Below are 22,118 nucleotides of genomic sequence, written 5' to 3'. Positions count from 1 at the left end.
GATCCCCATTTCATATTCGTAAAGCGTATTCGTGTTGACGAATATCACCAGTCATATTCGTAACTACAAAACGAGTATAGTTTTTGATCTATTTTGCACATTTTGCATTTGAATCAGGAATGATTCATGATTATAATATAATTATAGATTTATTGAAAGTAATTTACTAAAGTAATTTACTAAAATGCCAGGTCAATTTTGATTAATAGCAGTTTTTAAAGTCCTCACTTGCTTTTATGTTACGCTAGGCCTAGGCAGCCAAGAACCAAGCAACACGTACCTGCGCTTCGCTCATATTTACCGCAGTCATATTTTGGGCGCCCTCAATATTTCGTTGCCATGCGAAACAGATTTTTACTGGCTTACGAAAACGAATACGTGTGCGTGACGTATCCGTTTTCGTTATCGTATTCGTAAGATTGCGAAACCTCTCTAATATCAATTGGGTCACCATCGTCCTTATCATTGTGTAAACATTTTAAAAATTGGATAAGACAGGATCGATGGGATCGAAAAAAACCCGTGTTGGTGGTTGCTCAATAAATTATTAGATTCAAGATGGTACATAATATATTTTTTTATAAACTTCTCAAGGAGTTTACACACAACAGAAGTAAAGCTTGATATAGAGCACACTCTTTTGTAGCAGAGGAATACTCTTTCGTAAAAAAGGTTTGACCTCACAACAATACAGTATACAAAATGCAAGTGTTGAGGGAAAAATAATGCATCTCAGTCTTTCTTACTCTCATGCGGGAGAAATATATAGTACGGTATATAGGCTATGCAATCTACATACAGTAGGCATACTGTTTCAATCTTAAGCTCTGTCTACAATTTTTTGACAAACTAGTTTGATAGTGACACGACCTTATATTAGCTCTCGTCAGTGCAACTCATGTTTCAATTCAATTCAATTCAATTCAAAAGACATTTATTTACAAAATCTGAATACAAACAGTAGGAAAACAAGAAACAGGATTGTACAGAATTATAAAAGTATATCAGAAAATGAAGGCAAAAGCCCAGAAAGATGTTTGTAACATCTTGTGTTGGGCGAGCCTTAAAACAAATAAAAAAGAAAAGAAATGCATTGAAGAAAATCATAATAAATTTCATAATCTAAAATATGAATAACAGAAAAAAAAAAATCTGTTGGTACTGCAGATCGAGACATGACCGATTAATAAATATTTAATAAGTAGAAAAGGTGTATTTTTTTAATTTTGAGAGAAGTATCTTAGGGGAAGCAGATTTTAAAATGGAGGGTGGTAGGTTGTTCCATAGGGTGGGTCCAGAGTATCGAATGTTATGTTGGAAAAAATTTGTTCTATGGGAGGGTATAGATAATTTATTTTTAGTACGTGTGTGATGGGAATGATAGAAGGAATTGGAAGTAAATATATAACAAAGATGGTGAGCAAGGATGTTGTTTAAGGCAGAGTAGACAAAAATGGTTTGTTGAATTAAGTTGATATCATTAAGTTTGATGAGATTAAGATTTGAAAATAAATGAGAGGAATGGGAAAGCGGAGGCGCGCCAGATATAATTCTGATAGCCTTCTTTTGGAGGGTATGCAATTTATTAAGGTTTGTGGGGTATGTGTTGCACCAAACAATATTACAATAACTCAAATAGGGAAGAATCATAGAGCAATACAGGATGCGTAGGATATTAGGGGGTAAATATGAAGACAAACGAAAAATAATACCAAGGCTTTTGGAAATTTTGTTTTCAGTTACACTAATGTGTGTTTTCCACGTCAGGCCAGAGTCAAGATGGACACCTAAGAATTTTGCTGATTGAACAGAGGGGATGTTTATATTTTCAATGGTAATATTGTATAGTGATGGGTCAACATTTTTTAACTTCTGGGGAGTCCCAAACAGGATGAAGTTACATTTTTTATGGTTTATAGAAAGTTTATTAGCAGCAAAGTATTGGGACAACATCTCTAGGTGGGAGTTGGTAGTATTAAACAGAGTTTGGATTTCAGGGTGAGAATAAGTGACAGTTGTGTCGTCAGCGTATAGGTAAAAATCAAGTAATGGGGAAGAAAGATAGATATCGTTAATGTACAGAATAAATAAAAGGGGACCGAGTAAGGAGCCTTGGGGAACACCACAAGTTACATGATTGAAATTAGAGATTGAATTGGAGAATTTTGTGCATTGGACACGATTAGAGAGGTAACTTTTGAAGAGATTTAAAGCAGGGCCACGGATTCCATAGTGAGATAATTTGAATAAGAGTATATTGTGATCAATTGTATCGAAAGCCTTGGAGAGGTCTATAAAAATTCCTAATGTGAGGTGACGGTCTTCGAAACCATCAACAATTTTATTAGTTAGGTCGATTAGAGCGGATGCAGTATTGTGGCTTTTTCTAAATCCAAATTGTTTTTTGTAGAGAATGTTGTATTTATTTATGAATGAGGACGTACGTTCATAAATCACTCTCTCCAAGGCTTTCGAGAAAATTGAAAGAATTGAGATAGGACGATAGTTGGAGAGATCAGATTTGTTTCCGGACTTATAAATAGGAGTAACGCGCGCTATCTTCATCCTGTCTGGGAACACACCATTAGTTAAAACAAGATTAAAAATATGGGATAAAGGGAAGGAGATCAAATTGGCGACATATTTAATGGGTTTAGTTTTAAAATCGTCAATGCCAGGGGATTTGTTTGTTTCAAAGGATGTGATAATTTTTATAACTTCCGTCTCATCAACTGGATTAAGAAATAAAGAATTATGAGTTGGATTTGGCAGAAAGTCTTTAAATGAGTTGTTGACATTGGGAATTTTGTTAGCAAGGGAGGGACCGATTTCTACAAAGTATTTGTTAAAAGCATTACATATTGTATTGGGATCTTTAGTCAGTTCACCGTTACAGTTGATAGAGATATCAGAGTTTCGATTATTGGGGTTTTTGAGTAGTGAATTGATAGTTTTCCAGGTTGCCTTGATATTATTTTTATGTTTAATGAAAGTGTCCTTGTAATGTAATTTTTTAGCCAGTTTGACCAAAGTATTTAGTTTATTGCGAAATTTTTTGTATGTTTTTTCATTGGCGACAGAAGGACAGTGGAGGAATTTAGAATAAAGTTTCTGTTTATATTTAACTGAATTTAGCAATCCATTAGTCATCCAGGATTTTATTTTATTTTTTTTTTTTTTTGATTTTTGGAGGGGAAAGTGTTTATTATAAAGTGATTTTAATTTATTGTCAAAATTGTTATATGCAGTGTTGGGATCGTCAGTATTTATAACTTCAAGCCATTGTTGTGAAGCCACATCAATGCGAAAGTTTTCCAGGGATGTATAGTTTATTTTTCTAAACTCATGAATTTCTTCCCCATCTGAGCCAGTTTTGCCTCATGTGAGGCAAAACTGGCACAATATAATATGCAGAGGCATTTATGTGGGACATGGTAAACTTATTATGAGCATAAAGAGTACACATACTCAAGCGTGCTATGCAATATTCCATTAGTATTTACAACAAAAATACACCGTTTCGAATTGAAGAGTGCTCTACAAAACAAGATACTAATATAATTATGTATACGACTATACGAGTAAGAGATAATTAACTATATCGTCTGGTTACGTAGTGCTCGATACCATTGGTATACAGCTAGAATATATATATAATATAGGCCGATAGGCTATGTATATTACATATTTTTATCTTTTAGGAGCTCAAAAACGATTATAATTTTTGAAAAATCGAACATGTTGCAGTTATGTGTACTAACCATTTTTTCCATTACAATTGTTCGCATACGTCCCCTTTCCCACCTCTTATTGTGTTAAGCTATCCAACACGTATTCTGTACCAACAGAGTGACATAGACAAATTGTCGTAGGCCTAACTATCTATAATATATACGTCATATTGATCTAAAACATACTTAGCTTATGTTGAAGAAATGATGTTTATCACACCCAGTCAGTGCTGCAGCTAAACAAGGTTTCGGAGTGGGGACAATGCTCTGTCAATAAAGTTCAAACAATCTCTATTAACACCGTGGCCCTCTATAGGAAGTTGCAAATCAATGGTAATATCCTAAATCAATCACAACGATACTGTACTTATGTATCTCGTATGCACAGTCTAATGTCAGTCTCTCTATTGACATGATGTATATGCGTCGAGGATTAATCGACAACAAACATTTTTATGAACAACTGCCTTTAATGTTGTCATCAAAATTGGACCACGGAAAGTTCATTTTCTTACGACCGCTGTTTAGGCGTATAATGAAATATGCGATTTTTATATTTGATTATATTGTTCCGGAAACGTCCTAAAGCTAAGTTCCTTTATAAGATTTAATTTTGTCGTGCCTGGTAATTAGCTGGTTAGGTCATCTACTGAGGCACAACGTTGCCTACTTAAACCCGGGTCGGTTATGTGACGTACATGGAAATGCATTTCCATAGTGTATAATTTTAAATCACTTTAAACATTATAATTACCCAAACAAAAACGTTTTATCACTGACGGAAATCGATCACCAAAAATAGGCCTACATTTAAAGGGTGTATATAATAACATATAATTATATTCTAAAGAACTGTTAATTACTTTATTACATAAACTATTTTATACATGGTTTTAAATGACTTTTATAGAATTTAAGTATAGTGTTGTACAAGTTAAATTGTACTGTATAATATGTACGGAAATGCTATATATTAGGGGCTTTCGATTTGACGACCCTGTGTAGGTGTGTCTATGTAGTTATTTTATTTTGAAAACAAACACTTCTGCTACATCATTTGTAAAATATTTATCTCTCTGTTCTCTAACAACTAACTCCCATTTGCCTTCGTCGACACGTTTCTGGAAAGCAGCCTCAAGTTTGCCTTCGTTGTAAGCTGGTTCTTGCGATAGCCATCGTTGGTTCATTACAATGAATACAATACCACCTAAAAAGCGAGAAAAAACTGTTTAGATAAATCATTAAGAAATGGAGCAAAGCTCGATACCAACATAAAGCACTTCGTTGAACAATTCGTTTATTGGCAGAAACACCTGTGGTCGACCGGTAACGTTCACTCAATTTTTGGGCATTATTGGAAAATCTAATATAGATTCATTTGTAAATGTCAGTAGTTAATATTATCACTTTGTATGTATTTTTAGTAATAATTTTCCAAATTCTAATAAAATCAAAGCTGGACCTTATTTTACGTGGTCATTTGGTGGTTACGTTTATTGTTACAAAATTTATGTTAAATCCACACCATATCTACTTTTTTAAGTAATCGTTTTACTTGTTTTAGCATCAGAAAAAAAAATTACTTTTGTATTTTCCAAAGGTGAGAATAAATATATCGTGTATCGTGTATGCGGCCTTACCACGTTGAAACACCGGTTCTTCTTTTCGTGAGATCACCGAAGTTAACGTTGGGTCGGTAGAGCTGGATGGGAGACCATCTGGCAATATTGGGTGCTGTATATGGTGCTGGGGTCACATTAGGCATTTGAAATCAGCGCTGCTGACTCTTATGGCCGCATTGGCTTATGCCTCTTTTCTGGTCAAGATGGGCCCGGGACGAGAGAAGCCCTTGGTCAATGGTAGGACCGGCCAAAGGTGTTTTAAACAGTCCTGGCTTAGTTTCATCAATCCAGATGAATGACAGACATCGGCCATAAAAAATAAAATAATAATCGTGTCACGCCTACCTGGTTTAACAATACGGCACCAATCTTCAACACAATCTGGTTCTAAATGCCCGGGAACAAAACAACCACAACACACCAAACCATCATATGTATCTAAAGACCAAAAACGTAGAAAATGCAGATAGAAAACGACAGAAATTTACATACAAATTAATTATTGATGATTTTAAAGCGCAAACAAAAATTTACGTTTTCGAGAACGTTGTGTGATAAAAAACAAGGCAGTCACAGCACCGCGTGGGCCCTCGCTGAACCGTCCGTTTGGTCGAGTCTCGAGTGATGACGCGTCACAAGCAAAACAATGGATATCGTATGCTCAGATTTGACACGTGACAAATCAGCGTCAATTAAATGTTACGTAACAGTAATATAATTCAATTAGCGGAGAGGAGGTCTGTTCATTTGATGTAGGCTATGATTGATGTTACTCCTTCTTAACTTATTTCTCCATGTGCAGACGTAGGGGACACTATGGCCCTGTTCAGACCCATGGCGTTAGACCGTTTTAGCGTACGACGCTAAAAGAATGTGTGTCTGAACAGTTGGTCATAGTCAATGTGTGAGATGGATTTCAACAACAAAAAAGCCTAGAATAAATAAGGCCTAACTTGACTACATATACAACTGTTGAAAAAAAAACTAGGCTACAAACTAAATATTAACTGATACCATTATTTTTTTCTATGAAATGAAATAAATAAATGCACCTTGTATTTAAACATAGGGACTGCGATCCCGTCCTCTTTTAGGCCTAGCTAGAGCAAAGGCTAGAATAAATAAGGCCCAACTTGACTACAAATACAACTGTTGAAAAAAAACTAGGCTACAAACTAAATATTAACTGATACCATTATTTCTTCTAACAATTGAAATAAATAAATGCACCTTGTATTTAAACATAGGGACTGCGATCCCGTCCTCTTTTAGGCCTAGCTAGAGCCATGCCATTCACGCATTCATTCAAGCTAAAAACTAACTAACTATGTCTCTTTGCGAGCGCTATGTCCGACGCTAGAAGCTGTTTCATTCTGGTAAAATCATCAGTACTACACAACAAGTAAAGGCCTCAGCCCTTCACCCTCCAGCACTGTCATACCTGTTTCTATGCCAAGTTTCCCTGTAGTAATGAATTCTTCAATAAATTTAGTATATGCTTGTCTGGATTTTGCCTTCTCCAGTGCCACGCTGGATGCATCTAGTGCGTGGAAGTCTGTGTACCCCAACTCCTTAATCTAGTCGAAAACGAAATAGAAACAAATTGATAATGCTAATCCTTGTACCATCCATTGTGCTCAAGAGGCTAATTTAACATATTTTTTTTATTTTTTTAAGTTTGCTTTATATAGTATTTACTGTATCTGTTCTGTTTCATACCTTTAAGTGGCAACTTTCGTTGCTGTTGGGTTTGATGAAATAAAATAAATTAAAAATGAGTCGAAAATCAAATATAAAAACGCTGTCGGTTGTAGGAGATTATCTCAAAATTTCTATTGTTATGATAGTGTTTTTTTTAATGAATCCGAGTAACAATAACCTACGTGTACACCTAAAAGTCCAGTACCGGCTCCACAATCCAAATATTTGGCGTTGGTATTTGTAAAATACCTCTTCATATATTCAACGGCTATTTCTGGTCCAGTGAAACCGTATGACCTCATATCCTTGAAAAAGAAAATGTTTAATATCAATCTAAAATGTATATGCAATTACTCCAATTTCCATAGTAAAAAAACTTTACAGGATTTCAGACATGCGAAACGTTCATCCTCTAAGCGTTAAGAAACAACCCATTCAGATCATGGATCTCTGATATGAAAAATGCGCAATTATGATCAGAACTAGAAACGTTTGTAAGTAATGTTTGATTAGCGTGATTATATTCGCTAATGGAAAACAGGCTTTAAACACATTTACTCGCGCGTTTAAAAAGTGTTGTTTTTGCCCTTTATCGCAATTCTAACCTCGTCATATGTCTTTGCCCATGTGTCGTAGTGTGCAATCCGATCAGTCGTACTGATGCTATCTGCCAAACACTTATTGAAGCGAGACGGTCTATTGTCTGCGTTGATATCTTCATACTGTCCGTACGGCGCAGGCTCAGACGACATCCTACAAAGAACATAAATAAAATTAAGGTTACAACGGAACGCCACTTCGTCGACAGACTTTTCGCCAACCGAACATTTCACCGACCAGACATTTCGACATTCATTTTGATTCCTTATAGCAATCTAGTTTAATGTTTTATTTTTAAGTTCCAACATGTTTTTTTATTGAAAAAATATTACTTTTCCAGATTACAGTGCAAGACAGACATTATATTGAATTTCTGTTTAAGTACCAAATGACGCAGACTGGTGCTTCATGCTGTGGTTAAACAAGCCCATACGCGATTCTTTTTACTCGGGGTACCCGAGTCTAAGACTTACTCATTTTCTCCTCCTCCTCCTCCTCCATCTGGACACTATTGAGTAAAAAGTGCGATTTTAAAGTACTACTCCTCCCTTATTAGTTGTAGTATTGAGCTGGGATTTGGCATGAATATACTACAGGGACATGTCCTCAAATCTATAGAGCCGGATTTTTAAATTTCAAACCGGATGCAGCCATATGACGTCTCGAAGATGGTACCATATAGCCGTATTTGGTAGGTTATTGATGTGTATGTGACGTCACATCCCGTCTTATGACGTCATTGCAGCTTCATTTGCTGTACCCCGAGTATACGCACATTCGTGCTTTTTTGTTAATTAATTTGTTAACAATGTGTGACACACACCACAGCGTTATGTAGTTATATGCGGCTTCTTGGCGTAGTGGTTATCACGTTAACACGCAGAAGGTACCTGGTTCGAGCCCGGGCGAAACCTTTTTTTTTAAACTATGGTGAAAAGTACTGTATACGCAATATGATAATTATACAGTATATCTTATTTTTATTATTTTTTTAAATACTTATTTTGTGTAATCGGTAATTATCACTTTTACACATGTTTATTTTGCTTTGTGCTTATTACCATATTTATTTGTAATTTAAATGGATTAAAAAACTTTCTGTAACCCACATTTTTAGTGTAAGTGGTTTCGTAGTGTAGTGGTTGTCAAGATTGCTTAACACACAGAAGGTCTCGGTTCGAGCCCTGGTGAAACCAATTTTTCTTTAACTTTATGGTGAAATATCCTGTATACGTAATATGATATAGAGTATATCTCGTTTTATTACTCGGGGTACCTGAGTCTAGGACTCTCTCATCTTTTCGTCTTCTTCTTCCATCCGGACACTATTGAGCAAAAAGTGCGATTTATAAAGTACTACTCCTCCCTTATTCGTTGTAGTATTGAGCTCGGATTTAGCATGAATATACTACAGGGACATGTCCTCAAAGCTATAGAGCCGGATTTTTGGTCGCGTGGACGCGACTCTATAGTTCGCTATGTCGGTCGGTCGGTCTGTCGGTCGGTCTGTCTGTCGGTCCGGTATCACTATGCGTTTTATCGCTTTCTGACCTTATCTTGATATCAGTTTAATCTAGCTATGTAAATTTTTCACAGTATATTCCTTATGGCCAGGAATCGATGTGGTTATGTTTTCACGGCGCGCAATAAAAAATTACGCGGTCTACGCACGATTTAACGAAATCACGTTTGTAATCATATCTTCACAACCATGAATCACAATTAAATAAAATTTGGTACTCATAAATTTCATGGCATAAATCATCATATGGCAATACAATTACGTGCGTAGCGCATGTAACGCATGCGTACGCGCGCTTAAAAATTTCAAAATTTATTTTCGATGAAATAAGAGTACGTTTCAGGCAATTTTAAGCGTTTACAAAATTGCCATGAGTGCGCGTTAAATGTTATTGCGCACTCTTTTTGCCCGATTTCTGTTTTCTTGACTTACTTTTCAACTCGAAATTACATTTCAACATTTTTAAACATGTTCAGTAATTTCGGTCAGTTGGTAAGTTGGTCGGTCGGTCGGTAAACCTAATGAGCACGCGACTGCAGCCATCTATATGGCATTGTTTAATTTCATACCGGATGCAGCCACATCACGTCTCGAAGATGGTACCGTATAGCCGTATTTGGTAGCGCGGTTATTGATGTGTATGTGACTTTACATCCGGTCTTATGACGTCATTACAGCTTCTTTCGCTGTACCCCGAGTATTGCACATTCGTGCTTGTTATATCTATTTTTATTCTTTTTTAATTTAATATGTCCAAATTTAAGTGATATTTTTCTATTGACCAATGTTAATGTTACTTTTAACAGGAAGTTATTGAACTGTGTTAAAAATGATTCATATAAGAACTTTGTTGAATTTGTTAATTATAATAAGAATTCTGTTGATAATCCTCCTCAATTTAGTTGATGATGAAACATTCCTAATTACTCTAAGTATTTATGAAAGAAAATTACCGTAAGTACCATATATTGACCCAAATTTTAAGGCATTGCCATATCTCTTATCTTGGCGGATAACCCCTGGTTATTGTCAGGATCTTTTTTCTATCTTATTCGTCTTTCTTTCTATGAATTTTGTCAGAAGATTGACCTCTAACTGTAAATGTGCAAGAAACTTTGTTATATGACTTTAGAGTCGCGCAGCGTAAGTTACGCGCGATTTTATGAAATGTTATGGTTGATCATAAATTCTGAACAAAAATTCATTTTTCTGTGAAACTTATAAACAAAAGTGTATTTCATAATATAGAGCAAATTTTGACATGATAAAAATAGCATGCTACGCAAAAAATACGGAAAATTGTCTAATTTCTAATCAATTTCGCGTACATTTTAGGTCATTTTGAGCATTTCAGAGTTTTCTATATTGTTTGCGTTTTGCGCACAGCTCGTACAAAATGGTTATTGCAATTGAATTTTATTTTTCATACCACCTGTAGTAGATTTCATTTATTTTGATGAACTTTAATTGCAAAATAAAGACGCACGTGCATGTTAAACTTTAATAATCGTGTGCTAAGGTAATTTACTGCAAATTTGTGCAAAAATATACCTATTTTTAATCAGTTATAGCTCCTCAGGATGGCCGGTTACACCATTTTTATAAATGTATTATAGAAGCTAATGAGTTGTAGATATCAATTCATGTACAATTTGTACCTACAGGATGTCACCATATGGCCACGCGAATTTTAATTTGTTTCTCTTTTGTATTAAGTAATCCCATTTAATAGAGCGCATTGCGCTAATGCGTTCCCCATTTTTTCCTAGATTTTAATATGTTCTTGCTAAATCAATTTTCTTTCACATGAGTTAAAACAATTTTAATGTTTACTACGCCATCATATAAAAAATAGAATAACGTGATTTACTTAATTTCATCGATACGTTATATTTTAACCTGTTATAGCTCCTCGGAATGAAAAGTGACCCACGTGATTTAAACTTATTATGGAAGCTGATGAATTGTAGATATGAATTCATATACAGATTTGTCTATCTGATGTCATGACGTCATCATATGGCCAGTTGAATTAAAAAAGTCGGATTTTCATCTCGTTCGTAAATGTTTGTCGCGTTTAAAAGAGCGCGCATCTTACTTTTTAAGAATGTAATTATTCAGATAATTATGCTCTAAAATTGTTACCTTCATGTTTCATTTTGATGACGTCATCATGTTAAAAATTAGAATAAAAGATGGGTCTCACAATTTCTTCTATGCTACACTGTATATAATATATACAGTGTATTCTGTAAAAATACTGTGTACTGTATGAAACAAAATAGACACAATTCATAACTCTAAACATTTACTTCATGTCATTGTCATAGGATGGTATAATCATTTTTGCCGTTCAAATGTTAACGTATGTTAATAGTTTAATGTATGCTAGTCTGAATGGCAAGTTGATGCTTGACATGAAAATCGCGTTGTCTGATGATGACAAAATCTACTTGTTGCCAACGGAGATGACTCCAGGTTGTACAATGTGTTAGTAATTACCAGTTGTCTCTCCGCACAAAGGGTCAACAGGAGACTTTTTTCTTCCCTATTCCGTGATGGTTTATGTCACGATGTGATACTAACTTATCAGAATTTGGCACAGACAGACAGAGGAGGTCAAATATATAATTGCTCTTATATTCCGATCTGGGCATGGAATTGTCGGAGCACAAGTACTGTATCCTCCATTTACATTCAGTATGTCTGGCTGTCTGACGTGTAGGGGATAGTCATCAACTGGTCAGGATCTATACACTTCATAGACTGCCCTTCCAGCTGGTTGCAACAGCTGTCAGGGAAAGGTGATTAGCCTTACGCCCATTAGCTATAGCCTTATGGGGATGCCGGATATACAGTTAAGTTCAATACGGTAAGTCAGCCGCTTCATCTTACGTTGATATAATCATATTTTATTATAGAATTATTAATCAATCAAAGCTATTACTATTTTTGCTGGTAAGTAACAGAAGTTATTAGCCTACAGCTGCAGTCTCAGAAGGGTCTGTGATCCATGATATCTGAAATGGTACGCATGTAGGCGATTTTTTTTTTTCGTACATAAGTTGGGGACCCCATGTATAAGATAGCCGAATTACTTCCTAAATATAACTAAACATAACCCTCTAAATAATCTCTCTCTCACTATAAAGTAAAATAAGTAGCTCATGGGAGTCGAACCCCATACATCGACATGTAAAGTTCATAGTCTTATCCACTCGACTACACAGACTAAAATCGTTTGCTTTAGCGAATTGTAGTTAGCTCAATTCTTACGTCACACCTTATTATGGATATGTCTAATGAATATTCATGTTTATTTTGTGACGTTTCACGAGGGGTCCCCAGCTTTGTACAAAAAGAAATATCGCTCGCCGGACATGATTGTGTTTTTTTTTCTTCACAACAGATTAGGCTTCCAGCCTGTATTACTACAATTCAATATGTAATGGCTATCTTGAAATCACTTTAGAGTTGGCCAGACAATTCAGCGAGCCTTGAAATATAATCTATTTCGAATATAATGTTAATGTTTATTCATAAGAAAAAGTAATGAACAGCGTTCACTTTTATTGAACTTTTATCGACTTGGGTAGCAGTTAATGGCAGATCATGGAGGTATAATTTCATGGGCAGATCATATTATCGCCTACATCAATCGTACGAGGTTATGTATTTTAACCTTCTGACCTTCACACAAAACCTAACCTAAGCCTACAATCGAATAAATAGATATCTATAGATGTGAACGTACTACCATTAATCACCAAGGCAAGTAGGCCAGCTACGAGTCGGAATTTGTCTTTATGTAGGCCTACTCCCCATGTATTTATCATAGAAAATATCGAACAAAACAACAGACGAGGCATTGCTTACCAGCAGCCAGGGTGATCGGTAACTGCAGCAGCCGTTGTACACACCGCTGAACCACCCGAACAACAAACCTCAGTACCACTGAGGTATTACTGACAAGCCTTCAACTGTTCTATTGTATACGAATGTACAATTACTCAATTACCTAGTGTATCATGGAATGATATGTCATTGATCTAAAACATACTTAGCTTATGTTGAATGTTGATGTACTACAGCTGTAGCAGCTTAAACCTGCATAAGGTTTCAGAATAATCGGGTATTAGATGGTAGCCAAAATGGGGTATCATATAATTCTCCTCCTTCCTAGAGGGCCTGTAAAAACTCCAGCTGTGTAGAACAGTCAGCGGCTAAGTACAGTAGTAACGGAAATTTCCTCAAGATAATGTTTATAATATAGTATGGCCAGCAAATGTAGAAACACCAACAGCTTATGTAGTACACCAGCTAATGTAGAACAGTCAACGGCTAATGTAGTAACGGAAATTTCTTCAAGATAATGTTTATAATAGTATTACCAGCAAATGTAGAAATGATGTTATACAGTATATTTTAGTGTCTAATCATGTGCAAATGCATCTTTACATCCACCTCTCGTAAGTGACCTACTTTCAAAAAGCGGCCACCTCCCTTAAGAGACCGCTTCTTATAATCGATTACCTAAAACGACCACATCTCATAAACGACCACCCGCTCTCTTAAGGGACCGCGTCTTAATCGACCACCTCTCGTAAATGACCGCCTCCTCTCATAATTATAAGGACCGCTTCATTATCGACAACCATCTCTACGCGAGGTGGTCCTTTAAAAAAGATGGTCTTACGAGAGGTGGTCTTCTTTAACAGAGGTGGTCACTAAATAGAGGGGTTATAGTGCTTGTTAAGAGAGGTTGCGCTTACGAGAAGTGATGGCCAAGTGCTAACATTGTCGAGAAGGCGATCGTTCCTTCTACTCCATCAAATTGATGGAAATTTGCTTTCAAATGTTAAGGATATTACTTTACTTGGAGTTGTAATATCTCATGATTTGTCTTGGTCACATCAAGTGGACAAGGTTTCATTAAAATGCAATAAGATGCTGGGTTTTCGATCCATTGCAACCGGATGTTCTACTTCAGTCCTGCTGCAACTCTAATAATAATGTAAATAATCTCTTGTTTTGCCTCATGTCCAATACTGTTCTCCAATCTGGTATCATTACTGAAAATTTCACATAGATAAGATAGAGAAGATTCAAAGAAGAGCTAGCAGATTTATACTTCACCAGCGAATTTTGGAACCGTCTTATGCAGACAGATTACTTGTACTTAAATCAAACACTATTGAATCTAAAAGCAATTATTTCACTTTTATTTTTGTTTTAAATATTTTATACAAGAAACAGAATTGTTTGATTTTAAATACGCTGATTATTGACAGCAGGCATTTGAATGTTTTAACTTTCAAACATCTCATATCTAAAACCGATAGCAAAAAATATTGTATTCCAATTCGATTTATTCGTATGTGGAATGGGCTACCGGCTGATTTATGTCTGTATAACTGTGTTTGCCGAAATTAATAAAATATAAATATACAGTAATATAAATATAAAAGAGATGGTATCATCAGATGTGGTGGTCGTTAAGAGAGGTAGTCAATTATGAGAGAAGGTGGTCGTTTAAAAGAGGTGGTGGTTATTATTAAGATATGATTACGAGAGGTGGTCTATTAGACTTTGACCCTTACAAGAGGTGGTGGCTTTACGAGAGGTGGTGGTACTTTTAAATAGTTGGTCGCTTACGAGAGGTAGGCCTAATGGTCGTTAGGAGAGAGCTAGGTTCTCGCTTACGAGCCACGGTCGATTATTAAAAGCAGTGCCTTATGAGAGAAGGTGGTCCTTTAGGAGAGGTGGTCGCTTACCAGAGGTGTTATGAAATATGGTCGATATTGAGAGGTGGTCCCATGCAAGATATGTTAATCGTTTTTAAGAGAGGTGGTCGATTATGAGAAGCGGTCCCTTAATAGAGATGGTGGTCTTTTTGTAGAGGTGCGCGATTATAAACGGTTCACCACGCGCGCACAAAGAGTCGAGTCAAGAGTATATCTGTTTATAATCAAATAATAAATTGCAAATTAAAATATTAGTTATACATTATAACTACAATACTTTATTATAAGTACTGTATTATAGCCAGGCAAGTTGTTAGATTGCCTTGATTAAAGTGCACATACTATAAATAAAACAAGATATGAAACCAAATTTTCGTTTATAGTGAAGGACAAATGTGTCGTTCACTATAAACGAAAATTTATATGATGATGATTTTTTTCAATTTGATAAAATAAATTAGAAAAATGAATATATAAAATAAGAAATGATAATTTATAATAGTTTAATAGTTTTAACTATTAAAATTCTCTGATAATATATGATAATATATACACTTGTATTTTAGTTCTATTATATTAAAAATCATATTTTATAAAACCATATGCATCACTGCATATTGCATCTCAAAACTATTTATATTTACAATATAATAATATATAAATATATGTTTTTACATTAACAATTTAGTGGTAAATTTAAGAGCTATTTTAAGTTCTTTTTTTCTAAATGAGTTAAATAATATACATTTTCTTATACATTTTTATAAACTATTATAATTCCTTGATTTAAAAATACTATTATAGCAACAGTATAGCATAATTTAAAATGTGCAATTGAAGAATAAAATAAAATATTGAAGTATATATATATTGAATAAGAATATTGCAACCGATGAAATGTATTTTATGTTGCATTACGCTGTCTGTCCTCAAGAGAAGCAGCAATCTGTTTTACAGGACATAACATGTGCTACACAAACAACGTCTTGAAAGTTTTTGGGATTATAGTTAAAAATGAAACAATAAATTTGACAGTATTTGAACCCAGGGAATAGTAGCAACACATCCAAACCACCAAGAACTTCATATCTTTGATAAAATCCAGTCATCTTGTTTTCTTTCATTCTTTACACATTTTAGTGATCTTCTGTATGAAACACTATTCCTACAGTTTGCCATCTCTATCTTGTTAACTCTAATTCTAGTATTTCCCCCCATGTTTCTCGGTCCATTTGACAGAACACTTGCGATGGAAGATCTTCATAGCAAGTAATATTGCTGAAAAGTCCATGCTTCCATTTCCTCCTTATCAGATTACAGCCAACATTGCGTATATAAGTTTCCTGAAAAAATAAAAATGAAAATTATTATGGTTGAAATTAACTCATTTTAGATATGCAGTGCAATGTTTGTTGCACTTCCCTCTAGTGGTGGTGATCATGACTATTAGATATAACTTTAATATTATTAGGATGTAGCTATACTGTATGCATGGCTAACCACCATTCATAGTATCCTGACACCACCCCCTAAAATATTACCCCCTATAACTGTTCTTCCCAGCATCTGAAGTTGGAGTACTGCCTATTTTAGCCTAGTTTCCCAGCCTAGCGTTTGTCAATAATTTACGATGAATAAAGTGAAAAAAAATTAGGTTTGTTATAAAACAAAATAATGAATGTCTTGTATTCATTGTGTGGAGAGAATATTTTATTTACGAAAAATTGTTTGAGTTCTATACTTGGCTCCGCCTCATTAAATATACAGCAGTCAATTTTTCAACTCATGAAATATTCTCAGCATCCAACTCATAAACATTCATTATTTTGTATATTAAGACAATTTCAGTTGCAAAAATCATTCCCTTACTTTCCAAGACAAACCTTGACTTCGGTCACTGAGAAACAGTTGATTAGATGTATCACAATGGTTGCTACACAACTTCATCCAGAGCCAATCAGTCTCAACCATGTCATGCAATATCTTACAGGATTCAGACATGCTGCACATGCTTCTTGAGTCCAGGTTCAGTAGTATATTGCAAATCATCTCAGGAGGAAGCACATCTATGAAATCCATTATTGAATTGTTTTATCAAAACAACCACAAATCTAAAATTTAAAGAATACTGTAAATGATAGTTTGCCCTATTTCAAAATAAAAGTATAACAGTAAGTATCAAGGCTGAATAATAATTAAAAAATTAATCATTGTTTCCTAAAATAAGCTCTTAATTTAAACCAGGGAGTTGTTTAAACCTTCCACTAACAATAACAACTTAACCAGCAAGTTGCTTCTTTATGTGGAAGGAAGGAAATTCCTCATAAACAAAAATGTACTCTAATGAAACATCATCCAATACAAAAAAATGTATTACTAACTATAATAAGACGTCAAGATGTTTCCACATAGTAGTAGGCTTTCTAAGTCTGGCCTAGGCCTACCTGCATAGGGACACCCTACATAGTAGTAGCAGCTGCTGACCTACCTACAGTACTATGTATGGGCTAGCCTATTATAGTCGCTCTATCAGCCGGGCCCGACCTTACTAAACTAGGCCTAGGCCTATAGCTAGTAAGTAAGGCTAGTCTAGGCCTAGCTATACCTGACCTTGCTAGGCCTAGCTTATTAATAAGTATTAATTAGGCAAAACTCACCACAATTTCCATTCTACATAGATGGTCATTTATCTAGAGAAACCTATTTATCTTACGACGAGGGGAAATCCCACATCATCATCTCTTGGCATTTAAACGCGACGTCACACGCCCATTTTGACATCCCGGATGTTTCTATAAACAAACAACAAACAACGAGTTCTAATATTCATGGCACGCCAAAACGGCATTACAGCATCTGTTGTGAAATCAGCAATTGTGCTAAAAATTAGGGTTGTCATTATCAATATTTGCTTATAATATAAAAATATTATCGTTGCTTAAGCTGAACTTAAGCTTATTTATCAAACCGTCTTAGCAATGTCTATTTCGGTAAATTTAGATATATATATATATGATATATATTCAGGTTGAAATTATCAGACCGTTAGGGATAGAGTGCTCAATACCAAGGTAGAGCATAAATAAATAAATAAAATAACAGCAGAAAACTTGGTTACTTCATTGTTTTAATCACTACAAATTTGTTTCGTACGACCAGCATGTAGCTGGCCGCACTCTTCAGGTGAAATGTAAAACATAAGTGACACAGTTGTCTCATAGGATGCTAGTCAAGTCGCCCCATCGCAAAGTCGCCCCATACAAAGTCGCCCCTTACACAGTCGCCCCATCGCAAAGTCGCCCCAAAACAAAGTCGCCCCGACACAGTCGCCCCATCGCAAAGTCGCCCCAACGCAAAGTCGCCCCAACGCAAAGTCGCCCCATCGCAAAGTCGCCCCATCACAAAGTCGCCCTATCGCAAAGTCGCCCCAAAACGTTAAAAAATAGTTTACAAGTGCGTAAAATGTCGCAATGATACACAAAATAACACGGAACGTGTATGCATAAAAGGGGAAGTCCCGCCATGTAGTCTCAGGTTACACGATCGTCACGCACCCTGATCATCAGAGAGGAAACCCCGACTAATCACTCCGCGGTCGCACTAACGTGCTAGCTTACCAGAGGGAAACCCCCGTAATACTCCGCCGTTGTCGCACTACAACGCATCATCTGAAGATGGGGAAACCCCGCCGGAGTTTTACGATGATATCAGTCGCGTTCGAAATCGGTCGCGTTTAATTTTGGTCGCGATAAAATGATGTTATACTATCTAGATTATTTTTACTTTGGTCGATGAATATTTATTATTATTAGGCCTATATTAATAATTGATTTTTGTTTTTATTTTACAGGTCAGTATGATGAGAAAGATGTGTGCCTTAAAAAATGACAATTTGTAAACATAGTTTAAGATTATAGTATTATCCAGCATAATGTAATGTCATTTAACATTACATAATTATTTAAATGTGAAATATTTTATAGGAAACGTAGGCTGCGTCTGTGTCTTTTATTTTATATGCAACAAATTACGTAAAACAATTTATTTATAAACATTCAGTTTACTATTATATACATAGTATTACAATGAACATTGATTGTAAGCCTTGAAAGGCAATCCCATCATTATATCCATTATAAAATTGCATCATATCACCACTATATGTCGTAAATGATGACGTGCGTGTGTGTATTCGTCGTACGTCCGTGTACGTATTACTCCGTGTCTCTGTCTTGTTTAATTTAAAATTAAATAAACACCCGATATGAGGATATTTATTAGGCATGATAATTAGAATGTTCTATAACCAAAAGGGTTGAAAAGAATTTCTTCAGTAAAATGATCATTGTGCTGTTGAATAAAAGGCGACTCGCCATCTGAAACTCTGAAACCAATCGGAGCTGCGCCTTCTGGTATCTGTTTCCTCACAGCTGCTACGTCTTTCTGCTGACCGTCGGGGATTCCCCTTTTTAAAAAACACGCACACGATACTGTACGATGGTTTTTCCATGGTCAATATGTAGCGTTTTAAATTTTACTAAAATACCTGCATGTAAAACAATCATATCGGCGATGAAATATTTTTTTTTTTTCTTCATTTTGAAAAGTCATAAAATTAAGACACATAACTTGTCAATAAATGCAAAATGATCAAGTAGCCTATAACACTCATTGTCTTACAACACTGTTATTGTTTTAACTACTGTAAATCTATACGAAGGCCTACTACACATTTATACATTTATTATATTATCCTAAAAATTGAGCTGGTATCCACGCGTAGGTTGAAGAAAGATTCGTAATTGTGGCTCTGGTAACTAATTTTAAAATCATATTAAATTAACATTTTCGAAACTATAAATCAGGGATAATCTTTTTAGAACTTTCAAACAAGGGAGTATTTTTTTAATGATTTTTAAAAGCACATCACTCCATTAAAACCTGTAAAATAAAAATTAAAACACAAATTATGTATATAATAGGATAAACATTATAATGTATGCGACATTTAGCGCGACCAAAGTAACAACGCAATCGATATCAAACGCAACCGATATGATTAAAACAGCGTACTACTAGCGGCGGCGCTTCATAATCATACAGAAATAAAACCGTGGGCGACTTTGCGATGGGGCGACTTTGCGGTGGGGCGACTTTGCGATGGGGCGACTTTGCGTTGGGGCGACTTTGTAATGGGGCGACTTTGCGATGGGGCGACTGTGCCGGGGCGACTTTGTTTTGGGGCGACTTTGCGATGGGGCGACTTTGTATTGGGCGACTTTGTATGAGGCGACTTTGCGATGGGGCGACTTGACTGGATCCCAACTCATAGTGCTTTGAAGTGAGTCATCAGGAAGTCGTATACAATAGCCTATTGTTTTAGATTCAGATAAACTATTTGGATCTGCAATTTAGTAAGAATTTTTTCCTATGTCTACAAGTAGAGACTAACTCGTTCTTACGGTTCAGTGAGCATAGCTCTGGTTGACATATAATAATATACTTTTCATATATACATAAATTACATCTTTTGTTAATATTTGAGTAAGGTTTGCATTTCTTTATAATTTTCCATTTAATTGAGTAATTTGTTTTAGAGTCTTTAAGTGTCCATATATATTTACTGAGTTCCGTTGCGTTTCTTAGTTTTTCGTTTCGGAATGAAGACGTATGGTTTCTGTATCTGGTTTTAAACTGGTTTTCAGTTAGTCCGACATATGTTTCTTCTTTTGATGAATCTTCTCTCTTTACTGTAGCTTGGTAAACTACACCTTTTGTTAGGCAGTTACCTGGGAGCGGGCATTCATTGGGATTGCGGCAGTTACATCCGCTTGTTTTCGCGTTGGTTTCAGTAGACTTTTCTTTGGCTATCACATATTTGTTGTGTGCGTTAATTACTTTGTCTACGCTCGGCATGCAACTGTAGCTTAGTTTCAAGGTATTTCTGTTAAATATTTTTCTGAGCTTGTTGCCGGCAGGAAAACAATCTTCTACTATAGCTAAAAACTTGTGGCCGATGTTGGTTGCTACGTTTTTGCTGAATGGTGGGTTAAACCAAATTATGTTTCTGGTACGCGATTTTTTGGGCTTCTGCTGTTCAGCATTGAACTCAAGTTGATGATTATATCCGCTTTCTTTGAGGGCATCCTGGTACAGGGGTGCAGATGCATGGAATGTATCTTTGTCTGATGAGATGTCAGAAAGGCGTCTATTTATAGCAAGTGGGATGTTGCGGATAATAGATGGAGGATGGTTGCTGTCATGGTGCACGTAGGTTGGTTTGTTATTAGGCTTAGTGAAAGGTCGGAAGATCCCTGTCCTTAGGTCGAACGTTACATCCAAATAATTGACTATTTTCTTGTTAGCATCAATTGTTAGCTTGAGGTTGTTCTCCTGGAAAACCTTACAAATATCTTTCTTGATTAGCTCAATTGTTTTGGCTGATTCGCGAAACGTAGCTAGGCCATCGTCGCGGTATAGACCAATTTGGTTGCCATGTTTGTTAGACAGTTGCGACAAAAGATATGTACCTACGATTTCACAGGTTTCAGCACCGTCAAAGCTTCCCATTGTGACGTCAAACACAGGTTGGTTTTCAGTTCCTTTTTTGCACCATGTAGCGTTATCATGGAAAAGGAGTGACTTTTTCGCTTGGATGATAATATTTGTTTCTTCATCGGAGATTGCTTCAAACTCGGATGCGAATTCAAGGGCTTTTTTAAGTAGGTCAATGGTTATTGACGGGTAGAAATCAACTATGTCGAAGCAAATAAACGAGTGCTTCTCCTTGTTTTGAATGTTCTTATACCAATCAATAACAGAATTAGTGTTCTTCCATTGATTTAATCCTGTTGACGCTATTATTTTCTTATTTATTCTTTCATGGATTTGTTTACTTACGATGCCAATTTCTGATTTCGATGGGTTGATCAATCTACATGTCGGTTTGTTCTCGAAGTTGGGTTTGTGGTCTTTTAGTGTTATAAAAGCTTCCTTCTCGGCTAAGCGTTCGATTCTGCTTTCCAATTTTAGTTTTGCGGCGGTTTCATATTCATCTCTGGCTAATTTTGAAGTTGTGCTTTTGTTCGTCTTCTTATAAGATTTTGTAACATTGTTGTTGAGTAGGTTGTTGTATACTGGGGTATCGACTCGATAAAAATTCGTTGTTTTGTCGGCGGGTATTATTAGCTTGTTGTCT

General features: G+C 35.7%; 2 protein-coding genes across 3 annotated transcripts; both read right to left on the bottom strand.

Annotated features, from left to right (window-relative positions):
- Positions 1 to 4,731: 4,731 nt before the first annotated feature.
- LOC144852505 (methyltransferase-like protein 27) lies at positions 4,732 to 13,367 on the bottom strand. 2 transcript variants are annotated; one of them, XM_078710348.1, is made up of 6 exons: positions 13,237 to 13,367; positions 7,660 to 7,807; positions 7,237 to 7,359; positions 6,795 to 6,930; positions 5,699 to 5,791; positions 4,732 to 4,938 (listed from the first exon to the last, which is right to left on the bottom strand). In XM_078710348.1, exons 2-6 carry the CDS (start codon positions 7,804 to 7,806, stop codon positions 4,751 to 4,753), a joined length of 687 nt encoding a protein of 228 aa, XP_078566474.1. In that variant the 5' UTR covers position 7,807; positions 13,237 to 13,367; the 3' UTR covers positions 4,732 to 4,750. The 2 variants fall into 2 exon arrangements, with proteins under 2 accessions (XP_078566474.1, XP_078566473.1); XM_078710347.1 differs by having other exon boundaries at positions 13,195 to 13,254.
- Positions 13,368 to 15,469: 2,102 nt separating this feature from the next.
- LOC144852004 (F-box only protein 48-like) lies at positions 15,470 to 17,700 on the bottom strand. The gene is made up of 3 exons (XM_078709680.1): positions 17,578 to 17,700; positions 16,790 to 17,031; positions 15,470 to 16,263 (listed from the first exon to the last, which is right to left on the bottom strand). Exons 2-3 carry the CDS (start codon positions 16,997 to 16,999, stop codon positions 16,102 to 16,104), a joined length of 372 nt encoding a protein of 123 aa, XP_078565806.1. The 5' UTR covers positions 17,000 to 17,031; positions 17,578 to 17,700; the 3' UTR covers positions 15,470 to 16,101.
- Positions 17,701 to 22,118: the final 4,418 nt, after the last annotated feature.

Source organism: Antedon bifida, chromosome 9, assembly GCF_963402885.1.
Source record: "Antedon bifida chromosome 9, ecAntBifi1.1, whole genome shotgun sequence".
Lineage (NCBI taxonomy): Eukaryota > Metazoa > Echinodermata > Crinoidea > Comatulida > Antedonidae > Antedon > Antedon bifida.
The sequence above is the reverse complement of the archived record's forward strand: the minus strand, read 5'-3'. Positions and strand labels throughout refer to the sequence as shown.

Bases quoted from the DNA above. Each gene is read 5' to 3' on its own strand.
- LOC144852505 (XM_078710348.1), bottom strand. From the start codon at position 7,806: ATGTCGTCTGAGCCTGCGCCGTACGGACAGTATGAAGATATCAACGCA. The intron at 7,360-7,659 runs GTTAGAATTGCG...TTCTTTTTCAAG, and splicing joins GGGCAAAGACATATGACGAG to GATATGAGGTCATACGGTTT. The intron at 6,931-7,236 runs GTAGGTTATTGT...GTTTTCGACTAG, and splicing joins CTGGACTTTTAGGTGTACAC to ATTAAGGAGTTGGGGTACAC.
- LOC144852004 (XM_078709680.1), bottom strand. From the start codon at position 16,999: ATGGATTTCATAGATGTGCTTCCTCCTGAGATGATTTGCAATATACTA. The intron at 16,264-16,789 runs GTAAGGGAATGA...TTATTTTTTCAG, and splicing joins GTCAAGGTTTGTCTTGGAAA to GAAACTTATATACGCAATGT.